A 24,841-nucleotide genomic window follows, 5' to 3' on the forward strand; every position below is an offset into this window, starting at 1 on the left:
TCAGTAATCAGCGTCGCTCTCTCTTTGGTTCGTTCGCTCTCTTCGAATGCGCTCTCTTTGCGTTTGCTCTTCGACTGTCCACCAACCAATCAGCTGATAACATTCCCTCGCTGCCTATCGATGCTCTTATCGGTTGCCGTGCTGAGGCCTTTCATCGTTCGTGATGCTGATCTTCGGCATGCGCTAGCTACGTTTATTTCTTGTTTTTTTTGTTGGGTTTTGTACTTTATGGACTACTACATTTATTGTCACACGTTAATTGGCATTTAATTGAACGGCAACGATTGCAAGTGTGTTTATTCCGTAGTGTGCGCTCGAGTCGAGCGGTTGTGTGCGCGCGTTTCAAGTGCAGACAAAGACAGATAGTGCAAGAGCGAGAACGAAAACGATAACAAATAACAAAGGAGCCGCCGGCAACAACAACACCAAGGCAGGCAGGCAGCTGCTGCTAGACACAAAGCCGCAAAAAGGACTTGCAAATAAAGTAATAATTATTGCAAAAAAATTAACGAAATAAATATAAACAAAACGAGTGCAGAGTGTGTGCTATCAAAAGCGATAATCAAAAGTGAAATTAAATTAAAAAAAAAATTAATAAAAACGCGCAGAATCCAAAATAAATCAAATCATACGATACTTTATTATATTCACAACAACAACGACAACAACGTCGTCTCGCGAATTACGGGTCGCGACACCGATGATGTCTGGTTATGTAGAGTAGAACGCAATACACAGACACACAAGCACACACATACAGCAAACATAGGCATACTGAGAGGAGACAACGATAACAACAACACAGCAGACGTAAACACAGACTCACACACACACCCAACACAGCCCCAAAAAGTGGAAAGAGAGCAGCAGGAGCTAAACGGACGCGCTCTTTGTGCGCGCCGTATTTTTCCGCAAACGATTGGCGGGCACAAAGTACACACATACATTGTACATATCAACGGCGACATCTTTGTACTAAGTGCTTAGTGGCGTCTTAATTGCCCCCCATTATTATTAAAAACGGAAATTAAGGGCCGCGTGGATCTATCATAAATCTATTTACAACGCACTTCGCCTAAACCAAGTTCAAAAATCAAAACAAACGCATACACGCGCAAGGCTCACACATACATACGTACATACATTCAGACGCACAATCACAATGTTGACGAGTGTGTTAAACTTTGCCCAGTGCGTGGCTGAAATTTCTGTGCTCGGCGGCATCGAAATCGCATCAGTTGCACTTATTGTGTACTACGTTTTTGCAAAAACTAGGTGAGTAACTGCATAATATATTATGATGAAAGACAATGGGAAGCCAGAGTAGTATTTAGTGGTTTGTTGCTTCTTTCTACCACCTACCGGCAACCAACATCATCATCATCATCCTCAGAAGCAGCATCATCGTCATTATAAGCAGCAACATATGACAGGTTCAATTAATGACGCAGACATGTGTGTACACACTGTTTGTTTGCATTTGTAGTTGTAGTTGTGTTTATGTAAATTGATGGTCAAAAGCGTCGTTATTTTTAGACTCTCGCTCTCCCATGTTGCTTGCGTAGTAGAAATATTCTTAGTGTTTAAATTATACAATGCATAAATATAAATGCTGATGTCTGACAGGTGGTTGGGTTTGTTGAGTCACGCCCACTGTCAACCCACCCGGCTAACAAAACACAGCCCTTCTGTTTTGCACTTGTGTTGCTCGTTCATGCAATTTCTGCGTTGCTGGACGTGTCTTTGGCATGCTATGTAATATTATAATTGCGTCTTATCAAGCACGTGCAAATTGCCAGTCTTTGTGGTGGGGGTAAGGAAGGGGGGGATGATGTGATGAAATGTCAGTGTTGTCAAATGCTGAATCTAAGGATTCCTAAAGGTCATTTGCATTTCGCGTTTTTGCAATTTTGTGACGCAGATGCCATTTTTCTTTTTGCATGCACTTACACCTGCACAACTACACTCTCACTCTCTCTCGCGCGCACACACCTACACAGCACTCTCTCTTTTTTGCGTTGTGTTGATAAGAAGCAGAGCACAACTCGTTCGATCGTTTGGCAACACTTATCGTAATTGAAAAAAAGCCCAAGTACCTTTATATTAATACTCAACAATAAACACATTGTATGAGTGCATGTATGTGCATTAAATAAAAAGGTAATTATCTGATTAGTGTTCCGTGGTGTTATTTCAAGTGGCCGAATATACATATGTAGTTAATCTGTAATAAATGCGGCCTACCATGGTGCAAAGATTATTTATTACCCCCTCTTCTGTTGATTGATTTGTCGGCTAATTTTACACACTAGAAAGTGATACAGCAACAATTAAACGATAATGAAAATATACTGATCAATTTATTTGTTCACATAGTAATAGTTAAAGATGTATGTATGTATATGAGAGATTAATACTTAGCTGCTGATTCCTGGAAATTTTCCATAGCATGAGTAAATCAATCGAAATCAAAGTTCCTTGGTCTTCTGTCGGTCGATGATGATGCGCGACGGCGAGGGATGTTTGATGTTTTTGGCGTCGGCTTTTGCAGCATCAGATGTTTGAATTCTCTCAGTTGATCCAGATGAGCTTGATTATCAGATGTTGAAGCGGTGGAATTGAGAGCGGGGGTGCGGGGACGTTGCATTTTATGGGATGTGCCAGGCATCTCGGACTCAGACTGCATTGATTCGTCACGGCTGTAATAGTTGGTGTAGTTGCGCAATTCAACGATGCGTTTCTTCTCATCCTCGATCTGCTGCCGCAATTGCGCCTCCACCTTTACAAAGCCTTCTAGCTTATGTTTTTTATCGGCAAGGCCTTTCTGCTGCTCATAGAAATTATTGTAGAAGAGTGCACGTTGCTCACACTGGAATTTGCTAATGCTGCGATACATTTTCAAATACTCTTTGGGATCTGCAAAATAGTTGGCCACATTCTTGGGCATATCGCGGTTAATTGCAATTCCGTTTGTGCGAATTTTGCAAACCGGACAAATTTTACCACCTGATGGCGACTTTGGTTTGACGAAACATTTGTCACAAACGACGTGATAGCATCTAGTCAATTGTAACACAAGATTCAAATCGCGCTGTCTATAGCAATTATTGCAAAACATTGGCACCATGATTAACGTCTTTGATCATTGACACAAAACTATAACGGATGTTGCTAAGTTTACCCAATACTCTGCCAATGTTAAATTCAAAATGGCGTCAAGGTTGCCATATAATCAAAAAAATGTTGTGGCGCCATACCTAAAATAGAAAAGTTTATTGTACCATCTTTTGGTTATGAACAATTTGCCGAAAACGACTCAATAGCACCAATTAAAACTGATGATATTAACTATGCTATCAAAAATATTGCAGATTCACGTCTAATTTTATGATCCTCGATACGCTTATCCAGCCCTCTGGTAATCCAAATTTCTAAAAATGGCCTCAAGTCTGCCATATATACAAAGAAATGTGGCGCCATATTTGAAATAGAAAAGTTTATTGTAACACCTCTTGTTTTGAAAATACGATGATTCAACTATATGTATAGAGGACGTTCGAACGATTATTTTTGCTTTAGTGTTAGAATGCGATCTAGCATTAGTGAAATCAGCACATATTCTTCTGGCACAAAGTTCAATTTGCTTTTGTTTTTGTCGATAACTAAGAATTATCAAGCAAGCAAGCGGCGTATATACAAACATATAATAGGTTAGTGAACTCAATAAATTAATAATAACTACAAGCCGATTGGACTACCGACCTAATGAGGTGTCGTGAATTATTCAGTGGGCACCGTAATAAATGTATATTGACTTCACTTCTGATTTGAAATTAGTTAACAATCGCGTACGCCTAATCGATGGTCGTGTGGGGAATAACATTGCATATGTAAATAACGCAATATCATTTCTTTTGTTTTTGCAGAGCACCCGCAATTATCGCCAGCTTATTTCCCAATTTGAATCTAAGCTATCGTTCATCGCTCGGCAAGTTCAACAGCATTGGCAGCGACATACTGATCACGCTTCGTGCATCAAATGTAAGTTTCCTATTGTGCTTATCAACAGCAGCAGCATACTTATAACCTAGAATACATATGCATATTGATAAGCAGTTCATTCAGTAAATCACACCATTCATTCATAATGTATGCAAAAAACCCATTTACATGCATTAACATTGTGATCGGGCAGCTATACGCACTCGATAATTCATAAATACGCGAGAAAACTGGATTAAAAGCTATCGCCAGGCGATACACACATGATTTGCCATTTGTGATCGGGCTACCCTACAGGCTCGATAAACGATAAATGCATGCAAAAGCTGGATAAAAAGCTATCGGCAGATAGCGCTCTTGTTTGCCGGCAGCGTTTCTTTTTGCTCGCAGCAATGTCAAATTTCGCACAAATATCGAATAAATTAATTTGAATCTCGTTAATTATAATGGATGCATTTCATGCACGGGGATGGTTTGAGGTGAGCAGCGATCTACATACATAAATAGGCAAATACTTTATTGTATATACATATGTATGAATTAGCACAATTGCATCACACTTTCCATACATATAAAGCGTCAATTTATTTTCGTTTTGTTTTTTTGTTGTTAGGAGCCGAAACCACAGAATGCTGTCGAACATGGCATTGGTACACAGAATATGTTGCAGCTGACGCCAAACGCTGGCATTAAACCATTTAGTCGGATATTCAATTGGGGCAATATATTTCCCTATGTGGCGCAAGTCGTGCGAAGCGAAAAGTTCGACTATCGACAGGTGAGTGAAAAAGTAATAAAACTAAATTACCTATTCTAATCTTTATTATTGTTAGGTTACTGAGATCGTGCACAACGATGTGGTCTTCAAGCATGCCATTAAACAGGCCGCAGAGCAAACGTTACGCGAACAACGCTATGCCAAGAATGGACATCGTTTGCTGGGACGCAGCATCAGTGGCGACAAGGACGAAGAGGAGGACGCCAAGGAGGGCATCTCTTATCAGCAGATCTTGCGCAAACAGGAGCAACGTGCCATTACCATATTGCAGGAGATGGGCTCCACGTTGAACAACTATTTGCTGGCGTTCACATCGTGGTTGCTTTACAAGTTGTTGCCTTGTTTCCTGTCGGGTGTCGTGACCAACACCAAGCAGATCGAAATGCTTAAGAATGCCTCGAATCGTGCTCCCGACACACCGCTTATCTTTGTGCCACTTCATCGCAGCCACTTGGACTACATAATGGTCACGTTTATACTAACCAACAATGATATACGCAGTCCTTTGGTCGCTGCTGGAAATAACCTGCAAATACCCGTGTTTGGGTCATTGTTGCGAGGACTTGGAGCTTTCTTCATCAAGCGCAAGATCGATCCCGTGGAGGGCAAAAAGGATGTGCTCTATCGTGCCGCGTTGCACTTGTATTTGACGCATGCGCTGAAGCAAGGACACAATGTGGAATTCTTCATCGAGGGCGGTCGCACAAGAACCGGCAAACCTTGCATGCCCAAGGGTGGTATTCTGTCTGTGATTGTCAGTGCCTTTATGGACGGCTCCATTCCGGATGCATTGCTGGTTCCTGTGTCCGTGAACTATGAGCGCCTGGTCGATGGCAATTTTGTGCGCGAGCAAAAGGGTGAGAAGAAGGTGCCGGAAACCTTTAAGAAAGCTATTTCCGGTATTTGGAAGACTCTCAACTCAAGCTATGGACTGATGCGCATTGATTTTAACGAACCCTACTCGATACGCGAGCTCGTCAATTCGTACAATAAAATTGCACTCGAGGATGGCAGCGCCAAGCTCTACAAACCAGCCGCAAAGTAAGTTGGGGACTGCATTTGAAGCTACATTATAATAATGTCTTTTTGTCCTTTATAGAACCTTGCAGCATAGTCAGTCGACTTCATCGCTTTATGGCACAGATGTTGTCTGCGAGGAGCATCGTAATCTCATAGAGAGTATTTCACGTCAGGTCGTTTTCGATTGTGCCGCCGCAACATCTGTGATGTCCACAAATGCCTTGGCATTTTTGTTGCTCACACGTTATCGCAATGGCGCCGATGAGCAACTGATTGCAGCTGCCTTAGATGATCTGCGGAATTCGCTATCGGGCTGCAAAGACTTGGGTTTCTCCGGCGAATCTTCACACATTGTGGCCTACGCCTGCGATCTGTTAGGAAAAGGTAAGAGAAGTACACAATTTTGTGACTAAAGTTATTTATATTCAATGCTTACTCTTTGTAGGTTTGGTGACGCGAACGCGCGACGAGAATGGACGCGTTTTTATACGCCCTGTGTCCACAGTGGAGAGCTACATTGAGCTGGGCTACTACTCCAACATGTTGACGCCACACTTTGCCCTCAGCTCCATATTGATGACAACGTTCCACGCGCTGTTGCCATCCACGAATTTACCCGATAATGTGGCGGATCATGCCACAGCCACAGGTGTAACGCGCAAGAAGCTCATCGACACGGCGCTAGAGAATTGTCTAGTCTATCGCTACGAGTTCATTTTGAACAAGCCCACACAAGTATTGGAACAAATGCTGCAGCATCAACTCGACGATCTGCTCATCAGCGGTTTTCTGCGTCGCCCTGAGGTTAGCAATTGCACAAAATTTATGTAAATACCATTTAATAAGTTTAAAATTTTTCAGGTGGATGAATCCGAAAATCAGGCAAGCACACGTCGTTTTGCTCACAATTTGGGCTTGGAATTGGATGAAGATGAAATCGAGGCTAACGAGTACAAGCTAGAAGCGGCTGATATGCTATTCTTGTCCAAAGAAACACTGGAGCAACAACGCTTCATGTGCGAGGTGCTTGCACCATTTGCTTCCACATATCTGGCTGTGGCGCAGGCGCTGCAGATTCTGCATCGTAGCTCGATGCTCGAGTCGGAGTTTATCAATTTCGTCATCAACGATCTGTCTAACAAAGTCAAGAACGGCAGCTGTGCATATGGTATGATAAGACTTAAAACCCAATTGATTCGAATAATACATTTATTTCTCTGTGCACAGCTGAAAGCATCTCGACGGATTCGGTGCGCAATTGTCTCAAGTTGCTGGAGAAATGGTCTGTGATTGAAGTGTGCAACCAGCGTGGCATGCGTCTGATCTCGCTCAATACCCTCTACGAGATGTCGCGCGATTCGCTAAACACCATTGTGAAGAAGATTGAGGCCGTGATGCCTCGCTTCAATAAGGGACACTTTAGCCAAGAAACAAATGCTCAATGATGTGTCTGCTTAAATGCGTCGTATATTTCTTTTCATCCACCTTATTTTTTGGCACTCATTAATTTTTCTTTTATATAATTTTTCTCTCGACATAAAAAGTACTACTTAAGTTTAAGGAAAATGCGCATACTCTTAGTTCTTAAACATAAGTTCTAAAATACATATACATACATATGGATAGTTTTTGTAAGTCGTACAAAACAACGAGTTATGCCAAAATGCCAAAGAGCTACACTTTTACACACACTTTTTATTGTAGCCGAGCTGTGTAGCGATCCAAAGGAGAACAAAAAATATCAACTATAACATATATACAGAAAATATATATTTTTTATGCGATACTATTAAAAAAAGCAAACATAATTAATAAATGACTAAATATAGTAATAGTTTTGGCAAAAATAATGAACTGATTTGATAATGAAATAAATGTTTTTTTTTTGTAATACATTGAAAAAACGCCTCGTTTATTCATCGAGAAAGCAGCACTTTGAAAAAAATGAAAAAGATTGAGAATTTCAAGTCTTAAAATTAATTCAAATATGTTCTTATCAACTGTTACTTATAACCAACAAAAATAAATAGGCTTGTAAATATAAAAGCTTCCATAATTTGGCGAAATTCAAAAAAACGTTCAAGTAATGCGCCTAACAAATATTGTTTTGATATGATTTATAAAACTATTCCTTCTCTAAAGGTTCCGATTGCGTCGGCTCTGACGCTGGCAATGAGTTTTGAGTGGTGGAGTCGGAAACAGCCACAGGTTTGGGTTTCCTTACTCGCTTCTTGGTGACGCCGCCACTATTAATATGGATTTTTATGCCTTTATTGCGCTGCATTTGCTTTAGTTTTCCATTCGTTTTGCTCTTGCCCGACTGGCTGCCAGATTCCTGTAGAGAAAATGAGATTTTTTATAGTAGTTTTTCAAATATGGCTTAGATGGTTAATTTTACCTTGGTCTCTTCGTCCTTAAGCTTGCCGCCGATTTCACCCGAGCAACGCTTAGCACCACAGAAGCATGCTTTCTTGCCATTGTTCATCAAATCATCCCACAGATAATTGAAAGTAAGCTCGGTATTCTGAAATAACAAAGAAATGTTAATAAGCTAAGGTTAAAACAAAGATTGCAAAGTTAGTTGTCTTACCTCTGGAATGTCCTTGATGGCAAACAGTCCCACACGATTGATGCAGTTCACCGTCCACTTTTGTGTGGCACAATTCGGTTCGCACGAGTGATTCATGAAGCGAGCCAAATTCCCCTTGGGTCCAGCATCAATGATGAAATCCTTCTCCACGCCGAGGAAATAAAAGTTCTCATCGCGATCGCTTGTCTTCTGGGCCATGCGCCGCTGGAACTCTGCATGATTGATGACCTCGCCCACATACTCAATGATAAAGGTTCCCTCGGCGATGGGTTCGCGACAAACCAAACCAAAGCCACGATCATGCATGTAGACAACATCGAGACGCGGCGATTTGCGCAGCTCAAACAATTGATTTTCGCATTGAGCGCCTGCAGGACAGAACTCCGGATGACATTCGTTATAGAGCATGCGATTTAGACAACCGGATTCGGGACCACAAGGATGCGGTGTGCCCGGTTTGCATTCGCAAATGTTGACATACTCCTCGTTGTAGGCGAAACGCACGGGCGGCACCGGTTTATTCGTCTTTATCTTGACGTAAGGCGGCGGCAGTAATTTGTTGTTCAGTCGCACCACCGATTGCTCCTGTCGCTTCTGCTTGAGTATCTTCAGAAAGTGTGTCGCTTCCTCAACGCCAGCTGTGTAACGTTTGGACATCACCGATTTGCTCTTGTTGCCATCTCCGGTGTCGCCTTCAATGTACAAATAGACACGACGACGCGATATCCAACCATGATCGTTGGTGCCAAAGAAACGCACCACAAAATCGTTCAATCCATGCGGTTTCTTTTGTATGTTGCTGGGTATCTCGGTGGGTGGCAAAATGATCGCAGGCCACCAACGAAAGTGTGTGAATTTGGCCCACACAATTTCACCGTAGAGCGGCAAACGTCCACTTTCGCACTCCTCGCAAATGTAGCTCTCGTTGCTCTTGATGGGAATGTTGCGACAATGCGCATGCACCGCAATGGGGCAAGTTTCGCAGCAAACCAGTTCACCGCCACGCACACAAATGTAACACCACAGCACATTGAGATTGGCATCCGCTTTGGACACGTTGTGTCGCGGACAAATCAAATGCGAGGCCGTCAGCATTTGCGAGCCAGCGGGAATGCAACGTGAGTCCTGATGATATGTTGCTGGACACTTGACGCATTTGATCAGCTTGGAGCTGCCTAGTTGCTGGAACTTGCCACTCGGATCGTCGGAGACGCAAGTGTGGCAAACGTGCATCGGGCAGCGTGAAGTGGAATTATTGATGGAGGCTTGTGGCCAATATTTGCAGCAGCTGGGATGAAAATGATTCGAGCACATGGGCTGACTGCAGCTTAAGAGCTTTATATTTGCTTCTTGTTCCTTGTGTGGCGACTCGCTGCTGCTGTTCATTGGCGGCTGTTGATCGTGGCAAATGCAACAGGCTGCCGGCTGGCCAGTGGCGCACTCGTGACACATCTGCGGCTGTTTTGGTTCAGTCTCTAGCTCAACGCCATCGCCGGTAATGTGCGTTGTAGCCTCGGCAGTGATTTGGGGGGGTTTGGCAATGGCCTTGCGTCCACTTGACGCTCCCTTGCTAGTCAATTTTCCAGTGGTCTTCACCTGTTCCACACATGTGCCATGAAACCAGCTGTGACAGCTGGCGAGCGAACAACGCTCCAAGTCACCGCCTGGCTGATGGCAGTACTTACAGACGGGCTCACGATTGAGGCCGCGAAACAGATATTTGCGATCCAGCTGCACAATGTCCTGGATCACTTCCTCAATGGGTCGTCCCAGCGGCTTCTTTACCTTGGGTGGCTCTGAACTCTGACGTTCCAACTGGTTGATCTCTGTGGTAGGCGTTGTGCTCTGCTGTTGCTGCACAACTGGTGTCAAACTGCGGCGCAGCACCATTGTCTTTAAGCGATTTGACAGCCGCTTTATAGTACCCGCTCCTTTGCCACGATCTGTGTCCACGCGTGCCGAGCCCAACAGCTCCGTATCGCCATTGAACAAATCACGTTCTAGTTCACGCAACTGCAGTTGCTTGAGTGACCAAATGTTTCGCACCACTGCGAGTAGCACAGTCTCCACCTTTTTCTCCTGACGATGCACCATCACATACTCCTTGATGGCATCGAATAGCTGTCCAAACTCGGGATTCTCATAGTTGACCACATCGGCAAACGGCTGCTCATCTATAGAGTGTGAATTGCCCACATGCTCTTCCGCCAGACCGCTGAGTTTCCTTCGCTTCGAACGTTTATCGTGATAGCTCTTCACAGGGGAAAAGGCAGGACTCAATGGCGAAGAGGAACGTTCGCGTTTGAGGGCCAACACTGAGCTGGGCTTGGCATGCAAATTATCATTGGAATCGTATAGACTGCTGCCCACATCCGAGGTATCCTGTTGCTGCTGGGGCTTGGAATGTCTGCGTTTCTCCTTATGTGAACTGTTTGGCAAAAAAAGTAGAGTTTAATTCAAATATTGTGATAACGAAATTTTGATTTTACTTACATATTCTGCTCGTGTATTTCGAAGAACTTTTCCAGTCGCTGCTCGTAGCTCACTTCGCCCACCTGCTGCGCCTCCTCGATCGCCTGACGCCACACCAGCAATTTGTTCTGTTTGGCCACCATCTGGCGATATTTTAAACTCTTGGCGCCATGCTTAATACGCACCTCCTCTCGTAGCTCCTCGAATGCCTTCAGCCCACCAAATGGCAACAGATTCTCGCTCTTAATCCAGTTGTGTCGACCATTATCGGCAAAGAAACGAACATGCACCTGAATAGCCACGGTTTGCGAAGCACCATTGGCACTGTCCGTTGACTTGCGTTGCGGTGGCCCATTGAGACTGCCGACAACTTGACCAAACTCATCCGGACACACCATGCACGGCCAATAGCAATAGGTAAACAACTTTCCCCAATACAAGTCACCCACTTGATAGGTGGACCAACCCGAATCATTTGTAATTGAGGAACCTTTGGCACTATCTAAGCTGATGGACGATGGCGACTTTAACGATTGTTCGTTGCTGTCTGGCGGTGATTTAATAGCTTCGAGTTCGGTTGATGTTGCCGTCGGCAAAGCAAATAACAATGGCTCTTTGCTTGTCGCTTCATCTTCGACTTTCACTTGTAAGTCTTCAGTTGTGTGAAACTCTTGAGGAGGTGCCGGCTGCTTTTCCATTTCCATCTCCAATAACTCTAGTTTGATTTCCACGTCAGCTTCCGGATTAATTGACACTGTTAGCATTTCATCTTTCACACTTTCTTGTAGCGCTTGCTGTACACTTTTTGCTTTGGCGCGGGGTCCACGTTTCATCAGCTTGCGTTTGCGCATCGGATTAATGATCACATCCTCGGCATCGGCTTCGAATCCAGTGCTGTTTGGCGAGTTGGCGCCATTCTTGATCAACAGCTTATCGATGGGACTCATGTAGGTGCTGCCATTGGGCAGCAATAAGTGCTTTGGCGACGTCATAACAACAGCCTCAATCTCATGATCTCGATTGCCGTCGTTCAACTCAATGCTGCTGTTGATATTGTTGTTGCTGCCGTTGTTATTGTTAAGAGCAATCGCTGAGTGATTATTACGACGACGCATAGAGCGCATTTTGTCGGCAGTGTCAGTGATTGTGCTGGGTGAGTTGGCGTTCGCATAGCCAATGTATTTGGGACTTAGATTTGACTGCAAATTGATTAAATCACGTTTCCCTGTGAAACCATAAATTAGCATTTATGGAACATTTTATTACATCAACTTTGTACTTACTATGATGTTTTTTTACGTTCGTCTGATTATCTATTGAAGTCTGTAGCTCGTTTTCCGTGAAATCAGTGCTATCGGTAGCGGAGCCAGCATCATTAGCTAAATCTCGGCGTCGCTTGAAAAACATTTTTCCGGGAAAGCGTTGCTTCGCCTTTTGTTGGTTTGTTGCCGCCACAGTCGCCGTCGTTTCAATTGCAACGTTGCCTGCCGTCGCATTACCCTCGGCGCTCGTGTCTGCAACTCCATCATCTTCCATTGCTGGATGTGTATCACTTGAACTTAATTTCATTATAATAACAAAACAATTACTTAATTATGCGTCTGGAATTTAACTATTAACAAAGCGTACAAACGATAGAGATAGCGTACCGCAAACGCTTGCTTGCGCCAATTTTTGTACAGAGTTGTATTTTTAGCGTGACCTCAATTTAAATCCCAAAATATACTAAACGGCCTCGGGGAAAATATAGCACAAATTGTACAGTACAATGCTGAAATGGTCTTCCCACTCTGCACAATCAGTGATAGCGGCAATTTTTGAATTATTTGTTTTTTATTTGTCACTTTTAAAGTAAAATGTATGTATACGTCCTTGTTTTTTATTAAAAATTAAATAAAATCTGCTGATGCTGCGAAATTAGTTTTAAAAGTGACTCAAGCTATCGATAGAAATACGATAACATAAACAGATGCGTTCAAAATAAATTATTTCAATGTTTACCTTAAACGGTCATACTTTGAGATTCCTGAAAAACAATATTCCACAATAAAAAACAAAAACCTGCGTTATTGAACAACATTATTGTTCTGTCCACGCAAGATGGACAATTTTGTAAAGACACTCATCGAGGAGGTCAAATCACAGGGGGTCTTCGACGAGTTTCGCTTTAACTGCTGCTTGGCGGATGTGGACACGAAGCCAGCCTATCAAAATGTACGCAATCGCGTCGAGACGGCTGTCAACGATTTTCTGGCCAAACAACATTGGACACCAGAGACCAACAAGGTGCAGTTGCGCGAACGACTACGCAAACATTTACTCGAGTGAGTTCTAGACCCAGTAATAGCGTTCTTTTTAATTATTCTAATTGCTTTTTTTCAGTTCCGATGTCTTGGACAAGGGAGTTGATCACATAGTTGATCAAGTGGTCAATCCTAAGGTGGCAACAGTATTTGAGCCAAAGATCGAGAGTATTGCCTACAAATATCTAGGCATCGCACCGCCCCCGCCACCCGCACATCCTCCACCTCGCCCGCCTCTGCTTCCTGCGCCTCCTTTGCCGCCCTACGCGGGCCACAGCATGGGACATATGAATGGCGGCAGCAATATGCTGCAGGTGGAGACAACCGGCAGTCTACTGCCGACAGATCTAGAACAAATTAGTCCGGATTCGGATCGTGCTACCATTAAATCGGATATGAAGGATGATAGCAAAGATGAGGAGCTGCCGCCTCCTGGTGTCGATGACATGGACTTGGACTATGATGATACGACTTCACCAGCGTTTGAACCTGCCAGCAGTTTAAAAGAAGACCTCAACAATGGCTCGCTAAACACATCGGATTCACTTAAAGACGTCAAAGAGTTGGCTAACGATTCGCGAGACGCTGGCGCCTCGCAGACATCACAGCTATCGCAGGTGTCCAGCGACAGTCGTCTGACGATTGCATCTACGGATGTACAACAGCCTGCGTCCACAAACAGCTCTAACATTGCCGCTAACATGTCGGAGGAGGCGCAAATGCCGAAGTTCAATGAAAACTCCAGTGAAACGCACGAAAGCAGCGGACGTCAGCTGCACTTTGATATCAAACAAGATGCGATTACGTTCGAGGGTTAGATGTTATAGTATTTCATTAAAAAAGCAACTAACAATTCATTTTTTACAGGCACGGAACGTCACAATTCCATGTCGGAGCAAACCAATGGCGGCACTCAAGCGCTGTCCATTGAAGATGCCATCATGAGCGAGATGAAGGCCAACATAAATGATGTGAATAGCGTGGCATTGGAGCCGACACCAACGCCGCCAGCAGCGCCTATCAAAACGGAGCCTGGAGCGGAGAATAATTTTAATGTGTTTACGGACTCACAGCAGCCCAAAGAAGAGCCAGAAGTACCTGAAATCAAGCCGGAATTGATCAAGCTCGAGGAGGCAAAGCCCAACGAGCCTGAAGCGTTGCCATCTGCAACAACAGAACTCAAGGATGAGGCACTCAAAGCTGGGGAAATAACCGCATCACCTGCTTCGGCGTCCTCCTCGTCACAGAATAAGAAGCACTCACACTCCAGCGACAGAAAGGACAAAGACAAGGATAAGAACAGGGAGAAGCGTCATCATTCATCATCAGATGACAAGCGTCGCAAGTCGCGAGAGCGCGAAAGGGAACGAGAACGCGATCGTGATCGGGAACATGACAAATCACGCAGCAAAACTTCATCCAGCTCCAAGCACTCCTCACGCTCTTCGCATTCATCCAGCTCGAAGCATCGCAGCAGCAGCAGCTCCAAGCATGACAAGACAAGCTCATCGAGTCGCAGCACCAATCACGAGTCCACTTCTTCCACCAGTAAGCGCAGCTCATCAACGCGTCACGACTCATCCAGTTCATCCTCGCACAAGAAGCACAAATCCAGCTCCAGCTCGTCGAAAAGTCGCGAGAGCCGCGAGCATAGTCATAGTCACAACAGTAGTCATAGTAGTCATCATCATAGCAGTCGCAGTCACAACGGCAGCTCGTCATCCAACTCAAAGCGCAGTGATCGCGATCGTGAGCGTGATCGCGAACGCAACAAATCCAGCTCCAATTCCATAACCTCCAACTCTGCCTTGAATTCCATTAATCCACCAGCAGCGCCAGCGCCGGCAATCATCCAAGACGATCACAATGAGGAGAAAGCCAAGCTGCAGAAACGTCACAGCCACGACTCGAATGATGAGGGCAAACCTCCAGGTGCAGCTGGAAAACCACAAACTACAGAGCCTGCTGTGGAGTCGCAAACCAAAGAGAAGACAACGAACGGCAAGGCGACGGAAACGAACGGCACCAATGGCACGAATGGCAGCAGTCCATCGGAAGCAGCTCCTCAAATTGTGGAGGCAGGGAATGTGGTGATTGTTAGTGATATGCTGCAACAGTCAACGGCCAGTTTCATTGAGTTGAGCAGTGCGAAACCAGTTGATGAACAGCACAAACTTGAAGCAGATGCCAAACAGCCAGTGGAGTTGAATGAAGCAGCGCACGAACCGGTTGCGGAGTCCGAGAAAAAGCTAGAAAGTGAAGCGACAGCAACAAGTGAGGCAACATCAAGTGAACCAGAATTGGCAGCAGCAACTGAGACAGAGTTGGCAGCATCAAGTGAGCCTGAGTTGGCAGCATCAAGTGAGCCTGAGTTGGCAGCATCAACTGAAGCAATTCCTGCACCAAATGAGGAGACTGATGTGCAGCCAGAGCCATCCGAAAAACAAATAGAAGAGGATACAAAAAGTACTGACAATAGCCAAAACGAACCCCCAACCACTGAAGAGTCCAAAGCAGATTCTCAGGTAGCTGTAGCAGAAGAGTCTGAGGAAGTTCCGCAAGACTCCAAGGAAGCACCCGAGCCAAGTTCGCCTGCACCTGCTCCAGCAGCTTCTCCGACACCTGCTGAACCCCTCAAGAAATCAGAGTGTGCTGAGCCAACTGCAGATCATGTGGAAGCACAAGAAACAAGCGACGCTTGCACGCACTTTGAGGAGAGCGCCGAGGAGTTCAAAGCGCGTCTACAGCTCATTGAGCAGCACATTAAGGATCGTCGTACGTTGCTCAATGTCTTCTGCGGCGTTGAGGAGGACGTGAGTCAACCCACGCGTCGCAACAGCGCCAAGCGCCGGCTGAGCAGCGAAGCATCCTCATCGAAACCACACACCACCAGTTGTTCCAGTGGCAGCAGCAGCTCGGGCAGCCCGAATGCCAAGGTGAAACGTCCCCGAATGTCGCCCACACCCTCCGAGATCAGCGTCAACTCCAAGGAGAACGAGGAGCTGGATAAGCATGACAAAGGTAGCTAAAGCGAGACATAAACTAAAAGCAACCATTTAGTAATTTAATAGTAGCACTTGTCAAACCTTCATACAAAAGTACAAAAAGCCTTTGCCTCTTTATCTTTTCTCCACATGCCGTCCGCTCGCAAAAACCTTGTATAAAAAAAAAAACTCATTTAATCCCATTGTAGTTCTCTAAGGGTAAGCCAGTGTTTCCATCACATCTTTGTTCGCTTTAAATGTGCAGTTTTTCAATTGATTTGCAAATTGTTGAAACTAATTTTAATTCATTCACGCTTTGCAGGCGATTTGTCGGCTCGACGTCTCAGCCAGAAGCTGTGTCAGCAGCAGCGTTACACCAACGATGATCTCTACAAGCCCCGTCCACTGTTGTCACAGCGTTCGCGTCGACGCGGCCTGGATGCAATCCTCTAGCTGGCTCAAGCTCTAGCTCTATCTCCAGCTGCTACTGCTGCTCTTTCCTATGTATAAATCGTATCGAATTGAAGCAATAAAAAAGGCAATTGTTATTGTTGCATTTGAAATTAAGCAAATTTTGTATTATTAATGAGATGTAATCCGCTAGCTGCCGAGGGATTTTCCTCTATTCAATCAATCCAGATTTCTTATTTGTAATCCCCAATTTTATACAAATTTGATTTAGCTTCATCTCCAGAATCATATCCATATATCTAGATATATAGATCACATTAAATAGAAACCATAAAAACCAACGTTAATTTTCTCCTCTTTTTCTTTTTTGTCTTTTTTTTTAATGAGTCTAGGCAAATGTATTATTAATGAATTCATATTGGATGTAATCCCGTAGTTACCAAGGGAGTGAATTTATCACATCAGAAGAACCAAAAATCAATCCAAATTTCTTATTTGTAATCCCAAATTTTAATCGAATTTGATTTAGCTTCATCTCCAGAACCATATCCATATACGTGGATATAGATCACATTGTATAAAGTTCTAAATGTTGAATTTGAAATGAAAAAAACCAACGTTAATTTTCTCCTCTTTTTCTTTTTTGTTTTTTTTTTTTTTAATGAGTCTGGGCATTTCTTGCTTCGTTTAACAATATAATGTTGATTTGTTTTTTCTTTTTAGGGCTACATGTGTTATATATACATATATAATATTGTTATGTATATAAATAATAACAAACAATAAACGTAATAATTATTATATGTCTGTGTGTGTGTGTGTCTTGTGTTTTAATGAAATGCGAGGCTAACTTGACTGTGAATTACATTTTTTGTTTGCATTTTTAAGAGAAAAACAAAAAAAAAACTTTGGTACTTAAAGTATACATCCAATTGCGTGGGCCTGATCGAAATGAGGGATCAACAATTAAAGGGATCACGCTCAAGTCAGCTGCAGCATTGCATGGCAGAGTTTTGTAAATTTATCATAAAATACACTAAACGGTTGAATTCTAATTGAAATTTTCCACATTTGTAACAGCAATAATTTGTTTTTAATTTTGTATTGAATTGTGTATGTTTTAATTGTAATTTGATTACAAATCAATTTTTGTCTTGCGAAACGTTTTATTTTGTATTGTTTTGCTTTGCGTTTAGATTTTTCTCTTCTTTTTTTTTTGCTTTAACAACATAAACATAAATATATGTATATAGATATATATATATAATTTTAAATTGGTTTTCTTTTTTTTAAAAAAATCATCGTAGTAATACATAATTTTAGGTAATAGTATTTTACAAGTAGGTTTTTTCTCTCATTTCCAAGGTAACATAGATACAATATTAGATTATTATCAGTAATTTTAACAAAGAATTTCGCAGATGACTGTCTCGTATGTGGGTGTGTATGTGTATGTGTGTTGTGTGTGGTGGGTGTATGTATGTGTGTGTTTGTGTGTGTGGCGTGTATGAGAGCGAGAGTTTTGTGCACAACAACAACTACAAATTTTTAACCTCCGACTATGTTCATGGAGTGATAAAACTCTCTCACCGACTCCCGCGTCGAGTATTCATACAAAAAGCAACTGGAACCGAGCACCGTCGCCATCATCATCGTCGTCGCTCCATCGCCTGCTCCGCACTTGGCTGACAGATGTTTCAAACATCGTGCCACCCACATTTATGGCTTGCTTGTTGCGGGGCTCCGTTCCAAATCACTTTCATTTTTGTTTTGTTTTGTTTTAACTAAAAGCTACGCTTATGTTTTTAGTCGCTGCTGGTGCTGCTGCTGTTGACGCGCTGCTTCATCGCGTCCAGACGCCTCAGCCTTACGTACTGGAGAAGCCCCGCTCGTAGGGACCCTTCACCTCCGTATGCCTCGTATGCAGATTGATTGTGGGCGCCGCCGTTCGTGTCGACAGCTCGCAGACTGTTTTAATGGCACCCGCGGCATTCACTGTTGGCGGTGCCGGATGCAGCACAGCCCCATCCTTGGCCACACCAGCAACTGTTATCTCGGGCAGCTCGGCCTCATGCTCATCCGACTCGCTCTTGGGCAGCACATAGTCGGTGGCCCGCTGCTGCGGTGTCTGCAACTCCGAGCGACCCGTAATTGACGATTTGTATTTCTCCGAATCCATGCCGCACAGATAGAACTTGAAGAACTCATATGTGGACCAGCAAATGGCCGTGGCGGGCATGGCGTACAGCACACGAGCTGTCATGCCCTTGAAGAAACCCATTGGACCAGCCATGCGGTAGATCTGTAAAGCAACAAGAGATAATTAGCCAAGAACTATTTTTGGGCATGTGATACAAAAATAAAGACTATTAGTTAAAAGCATTTATGTTATATATAGAAATTTGTTTGACCTGATTCACTGATTTCTAAATTTGCCATTCGATCGAGTAATCAAAATGTGTTTTCTGATCATTCCAACTCTTTCACTTTTTAAAATCTTTAAATCAAATTATCTGAGTACGAAGTTAACTTAAGTTAAGACACAAACCTAAGCACGTATTTTAACCTCTGCTTATCGTAGACACCCACCCTTAATCTCTGAGATCTAACTGTTTTTAAGGGCAGTGCTATATTGTCTCTACTACTACTGAACAGAAAAGATCTCCACTATCATCACCGTAAACATACCTTTCGGATAGCCTCGATCATACCCTGTGTCAGGCCCGTCTCCTGTGTATTGAGCAACGTCTTCACCACGTCCAGAGGCGTCGTTATGGCCGCCGCCGAAGCTCCAGCAGCCGCGCCTGCCACCATGTGCACCACTGGACTGTACTTGCGTTCCACATTCAGCTGTGAAATGAAACTCGAATTATAATAAATACTTTAAGCACATAAAATGATCGATTCTCTTACCCTATTCTGCAGAAATTCGTATGTGGTAAAGTGAATCGTCTGATATGGTATGTTCATGACGAGCTGCGTCCAGTAGGAGCGATAGAAGGCATGCAATCCTTCTTTTTGATACACATCCCGCATGCATCGCACCACCGAGGTGTATGGCGAGTTGTACATTTGCATGCGTTGCTTGATCACGTCCGTGGGATTGGAGATGGCATCGTGAACCAGCGTCGCCAACGCACCAGATAGAACTGCGAGATAAAAAGGATAGATTAATATTAGAATTTTATATTTAAACAACGTAAACAATTGCAATCAATTTGTGATCAAGTTAATAATGGGATAAGAAAGATTCAATTATGTACGCTAAGAATTAGCAATTACTTCTGATTTGCTTAAGTTGCCCAGTTAGTTAACAATGCACCTATCTTTGTTATCATTAAGTTATTTTAATAAAAAAAAAATAAAAGAATTAGCAAGGCTTCTTTCACATTGATAATATAGCCGAAGTATCAAGAGCAAACTTTTTGAAAGATTAAAATTAGTTTAAATCGCAAATTCAGTTAAATCCTAAAAGCAGAATTATTGGCAGCCCAAGCCTAGACAACAACCTGACTTCGAATTTCGAACATAGGACGCATCGCAGATCGACGAAAAGCGTGGGTGCGCATCATCGCTTTGCGTTTGTATGTGTGCGTTAAAATACGTAGATGCGCATATTAGTGTGCGTATGCAAGTGAAGTTTTGCAACTGCGCGTCAATTTTGTTTTTCAGCGACGAAAGACTTGACAACGAATAGGACTGAAAATACTCCTGTCAGAAATGTGTGTTCCTTTTTTAAGGACTGTCCTAAGAACTGCGAATTGAATGTTTGAATATCTATTATAACTGTAAGACTTTGCTTCTAAATGTATAAGTATTTATAATCAATAAAATGATCAAAGAAAGTTTTCATTAATCATTTTTATCATAGTTATCTATTAATTTGTTTCCCTCATGCGAAGTTTTTGTGGAATTTTTGCAATAAAATTTCTTTCTGCGGATGCAATATCAATTTCCTATAACGCACCGTAATTCAAATGATTGTGTGATGTAACTTTGGTCAGCTGCTCCTTGGTCATCTCATAGACAGCAAAGTACAAAGAATGCGCCGGTCCAGCACCCGCAACCACGGCGCTTGCTCCTCTAATTGGCCTGCAAAGCAAATATAAAGTTTAATAACAAAGTTTACTTTAAGATCACTGTTAAGATTACTTACCTCATGATGCCCTCGCGGGTGATCATGTTCTGAAAGGTGCCCATGATGTTCAAGTGTTTGGTCGGTGACGTCAGGCTCTGCATGCGGGTCTAAAGATTGAAAAGAAAAGTCTTTTAGTACTTATTTTCAATTATGTGATATACATTATAATGCAATAATGAATTGCAACAAAGTTTCCCTTGGGGAAAGAACAGAAATCGCCCTGCATTTTTATGGTTTTATTGGCTAAATTGAATTTCACTAGAAATATAAAGAATGCGACAGCAGCTGTACAAACTCAAGTCGATTGCATCACTTGATACCAATTTCATGTCCGGTCCAAATGACCAAATGCACTCACACAGATCTTTAGGGTAGACTAATAAAACAATATGATAAGATGCAGCCAAAGTTACGTGACATTTCTCAGTCTTGAAAACAGATGATTCACAATGATAGTACATGTTCTTTACTTTGCTTTTGGTTAAAGTCGAAAAATATAAATTTAAAATTACGCGACGTGAAATTTCAAAAATTCCACGCTGGTGAAATAAAGCTTGAACATTGATTGTTGCAGAAACAGTAAATTAGACGTGAAATTGGGTAGAATGTAAATTTTAATAATAATCCCATAAAAAAGGTTTTAAATGCCTCAATTGCAGAGATTATATTATTTAATTTCACCACATTTCTATTGCTAATTCTAGTTATATTTGAATCTTCTATCGTAATTTTAGGGTTCAAGCTAACAATTGCAATTATTTTATAAAGCCTACACAAAAATATTGTTTGTAATAATTTTGTATGACAAAGTCAATTGCCAATTTCCTCATATGACTAGTCACTAGTGGGTGTAAAGTCACATAGTCGAGCAGCTCGCTTTTTGATTGATCAGTGATCAAACTTTATATATTCGCAAATATATAAATGTACATTTGAGTGTAGTATATGCATTGAGGCTGAGCACAGCATCCACATTGTAAATTATAGAGAGAGTTACGAACGCGAATACGATAAGATAATCTAGGAATAACAACACAACACTTATCTACTCATATGGCGAGTACCAAGTCACAATGATACATACATATGTATGCAAGTATATAGTATATAGTATATGCATGTCTGGTGCTATCATTCCAAGAAAAACGACGTCAACGAGAGGGCTGCCCAAGGTGATGGAAATCAAGCATTTTGAACACCAGTCAACAACAACAACAACAAAAGTCGAGTGAAGATCAATCAGTTTCCCCCCTCCTTATAATTAAAAACCTACAAACATATATACGTACATATATATTGAATCTAGTAGCGGTGAATGAAGTGTTTACCGATGATAAAATAGAACAACAACAAAAAATAAGGTTATTTCACCACAAGCTGACACTGAATGTAACATAAACCACCGAATAGAATCCACACATCAACATCAAATCGAATAGGTTCCACATCGCCCACCCACAAACAGTTCCTCATACTGCACTGATTTAAGCGATAAGGTAAAATAAAAACCAAATCGTTGTCAGCGTGATTATTTATAAACTAAAAGCTAGTAGTCTGTTTAATTGCCATTCAATTGAGCTCTTATTTATATTGTTATTGCGGTTCAGTCACCACACATATGTACATACATATGTACGCTATACATATAGAGAAAAGTACAGACGATGTATACTAGAAAATTAGCTTGTCAGCGTGACAATGAATATGATTACTCGAGACTTGATGATGACGCCGGGAATCCCTTGCCAGCTTTAGTTTGGCATTTAATTGGGCGCCGCCCGTCAAATATGGATCGTATGCGAGAACCCCCCTAAAACCAGATAGAAGATTTGACAAATGTCATCGTTTTGATTCGGATATATTCCATTTCAGTGTCTGGGGTGAAAATCAATAAACGTTCGTTGAGCGTAGAAATGCATTCGCCAAAAACCGAATGTTTCGCTTAAAACAAAAGAATCGAACAATCCAAGTGTATGCATAGTATGTATATGACATATGTGGTTGTGCATATACTATATACATATAAGAAAATTAATATATGCGCTTATATCGAGACAGCAGTGCCGCAATGCCGCTCAATAGCGAAGTTCTCGCATATTCACACAACATTTTATATAAGCACGCATAGCTGTTTAGTTTTTAATACTAATACGGTACACATTTGCTAAGTTACACAAAGTTCCATTTCAAATTTAACGATCGATTTCCCAGGAAAAGGTTCAAACAGTCGTTTCCTTCTTTGCTTAAAACTTGGATTACACAAAATCAATTCATGAAAAGTTAGCTGCTAAATTAGTGCTTGCTGTATAGCGAAGCTTTACTGTAATTACAGGTACATGTTTATTTCAATCGCAGCTCACATTTACTAAATTCTACAAAGTACTTTAAAAAAAAATGCAAAGATCGATTCTACGAAAACACTTTAAAATCGATTACAACAATCGATTGAAATAACCATTTTGTTAGCGAAGCTACACTGTAATTGGACATTGTCATGCATGCAAGTTGCGAAACAAAGTTAAATTCATGAATTGCCGGCATTGTCAGTGTTCTTTTCATATATATTTTTTTAATATAATACTACCCAGATTAGTTTTTTTTTCTATGCTTGAGCTAGATTTGCTGCCAAGCAGCGTGACAGCGCTAACGCGCGAGTTAATCTTATCAAAATGTTATAAATACGACAAGAACGTGCTCTGATAAGCAGAGCACCCAAAAAAATAATATAAGGTGGGTAAAGTAAGTAACATGACGCCCAACCAGCTGAGCTGAGCATTCGCCCTCTTGCCCATGCCACCGACCACAAAAACTTTATTAGTGGCGAGCAACGCGCGCATTTGATTCAATACAGCCAACAACCAAAATACCAAGGAATTACATCACGCTTATGCGAAGGCATAAGACGAAAACACTGACGCACACACATAAACATAACACTGACACACACGCATACTCATACATGCATATGCATGCCATGCAAACAAATACATAGACTGTAGATATGCGCAATTGTGAGGTTAGGTGCATTATATGTTGCACTACTTTTTTTTGTGATTACATACAACAGCAGTATTTTTCATTAGGTTGTTTTTTTTTTGGACTCACCTTCACCGAGTCCAGCGGATACATGACAATGTGCTCCAATATGCCAGCTAATGCACCAGCCGTCATATTGATGCCAACGCTGGTCGTTGGCAATGATTCGTAATCATCGATATTCATTGTTTTGGATTGAAAAGTGAACTCCTTGCCTTTGCGTTATATTTTATTGGCGTTTCTTTTGCTTTGACTGTGTGATTTCTCTTCGCTTCTGGCTTGCACCACAACTTTCGCAGCGAGTTTACCAGCTGATGATAAGCAACAACGACAACCACGACGACGACGCACTCGTTTTAAATTGTGATATTTTTGCTTGCTTCAATTGTAAGTTACACTCGCACACACGCATACATAAGCAAACGCACTCACGGGAATCTAAGATTGGGTAGATGTTGTTGTTGCCACAGCTATTTGGTTTCAGAATTCTTCTGATTGCCGGTTCTACTTCTTCAAATTTGCACACTTGTAATTTTGTTGTATAACACACGGTCACACAGGCTGCTGCTTCTTTTCTTTTTCGTAGTGTGCGTGTGTGCGTACTAAGGATGGGGAAGCGGGGGCGGCGACGACGACGACGGCGACAACTACACGATATACTATTTTATAATTGACGGGGAGCGCTCTCCACCTCCACACCACACGACGAACAATAATGAAATGTAGCCGTTGTTGAAGCCAGCCGTTGCCGACGTTCTTGTTGGTGCTGCTGCTCGCTCGCTAGCTTTTTAAGTGACGACTCTCGCTGCTGCTGCTGCTACGCTGCTTCCGTGGCGCATTCTATTGAATTGCGGGTTTAACTGCGAATATATAATATACAACATATGTATATACGATATAGACAATTTATAATCAGTCCAATGGTTATTTGTATTTGTGATAAACACTCACGCAAATGTTGAAGTCAATTTCTTAGCAAACTACTATTCAAGTCTTACGGTCGCAGTGTTTTGCGTATTTGTATGTGTGTGTGCACGTGCGTGTGTATGCGTGTGTGTGTGGGGAGAAAAATTGTTTCAAAGCAGAATGTCAAAAACAGCTTGTACC

At 42.3% G+C, this 24,841-nt stretch overlaps 5 protein-coding genes across 8 annotated transcripts; 2 read left to right on the forward strand and 3 right to left on the reverse strand.

Moving 5' to 3' along the window:
* Positions 1-280: 280 nt before the first annotated feature.
* Positions 281-7,624, forward strand: LOC117574028 (glycerol-3-phosphate acyltransferase 1, mitochondrial). 2 transcript variants are annotated; one of them, XM_034257619.2, is made up of 8 exons: positions 281-1,275; positions 3,927-4,041; positions 4,616-4,780; positions 4,836-5,821; positions 5,880-6,184; positions 6,246-6,604; positions 6,662-6,968; positions 7,028-7,624. In XM_034257619.2, exons 1-8 carry the CDS (start codon positions 1,163-1,165, stop codon positions 7,243-7,245), a joined length of 2,568 nt encoding a protein of 855 aa, XP_034113510.1. In that variant the 5' UTR covers positions 281-1,162; the 3' UTR covers positions 7,246-7,624. The 2 variants fall into 2 exon arrangements, with proteins under 2 accessions (XP_034113510.1, XP_034113512.1); XM_034257621.2 differs by lacking the exons at positions 281-1,275; positions 3,927-4,041 and adding an exon at positions 4,353-4,481.
* LOC117576766 (RING finger protein narya) lies at positions 2,338-3,168 on the reverse strand. The gene has a single exon (XM_034261815.2). The coding sequence runs from the start codon at positions 3,125-3,127 to the stop codon at positions 2,459-2,461; it is 669 nt and encodes a 222-aa protein (XP_034117706.1). The 5' UTR covers positions 3,128-3,168; the 3' UTR covers positions 2,338-2,458.
* LOC117574034 (probable histone-lysine N-methyltransferase Mes-4) lies at positions 7,304-12,603 on the reverse strand. Of its 2 annotated transcripts, XM_034257630.2 has the most exons (6): positions 12,492-12,603; positions 12,146-12,420; positions 10,884-12,087; positions 8,391-10,818; positions 8,199-8,324; positions 7,304-8,135 (listed from the first exon to the last, which is right to left on the reverse strand). In XM_034257630.2, exons 2-6 carry the CDS (start codon positions 12,396-12,398, stop codon positions 7,926-7,928), a joined length of 4,221 nt encoding a protein of 1,406 aa, XP_034113521.1. In that variant the 5' UTR covers positions 12,399-12,420; positions 12,492-12,603; the 3' UTR covers positions 7,304-7,925. The 2 variants fall into 2 exon arrangements, with proteins under 2 accessions (XP_034113521.1, XP_034113520.1); XM_034257629.2 differs by having other exon boundaries at positions 12,146-12,541.
* Positions 12,604-12,804: 201 nt separating this feature from the next.
* LOC117574035 (biorientation of chromosomes in cell division protein 1-like 1) lies at positions 12,805-16,700 on the forward strand. Its single transcript, XM_034257631.2, has 4 exons — positions 12,805-13,186; positions 13,245-13,978; positions 14,033-16,186; positions 16,472-16,700. Exons 1-4 carry the CDS (start codon positions 12,963-12,965, stop codon positions 16,600-16,602), a joined length of 3,243 nt encoding a protein of 1,080 aa, XP_034113522.1. The 5' UTR covers positions 12,805-12,962; the 3' UTR covers positions 16,603-16,700.
* Positions 16,701-17,207: 507 nt separating this feature from the next.
* LOC117573293 (mitoferrin) lies at positions 17,208-24,837 on the reverse strand. Of its 2 annotated transcripts, XM_034256396.2 has the most exons (7): positions 24,686-24,837; positions 23,804-24,594; positions 20,717-20,805; positions 20,528-20,652; positions 19,474-19,709; positions 19,249-19,410; positions 17,208-18,862 (listed from the first exon to the last, which is right to left on the reverse strand). In XM_034256396.2, the coding sequence occupies exons 2-7, from the start codon at positions 23,918-23,920 to the stop codon at positions 18,428-18,430; spliced, it is 1,164 nt and encodes a 387-aa protein (XP_034112287.1). In that variant the 5' UTR covers positions 23,921-24,594; positions 24,686-24,837; the 3' UTR covers positions 17,208-18,427. The 2 variants fall into 2 exon arrangements, with proteins under 2 accessions (XP_034112287.1, XP_034112288.1); XM_034256397.2 differs by lacking the exon at positions 24,686-24,837 and having other exon boundaries at positions 23,804-24,637.
* Between the last annotated feature and the right edge of the window lie 4 nt (positions 24,838-24,841).

The sequence above is a fragment of the Drosophila albomicans genome, chromosome 2R (assembly GCF_009650485.2).
Source record: "Drosophila albomicans strain 15112-1751.03 chromosome 2R, ASM965048v2, whole genome shotgun sequence".
In the NCBI taxonomy this organism is placed as follows: domain Eukaryota; kingdom Metazoa; phylum Arthropoda; class Insecta; order Diptera; family Drosophilidae; genus Drosophila; species Drosophila albomicans.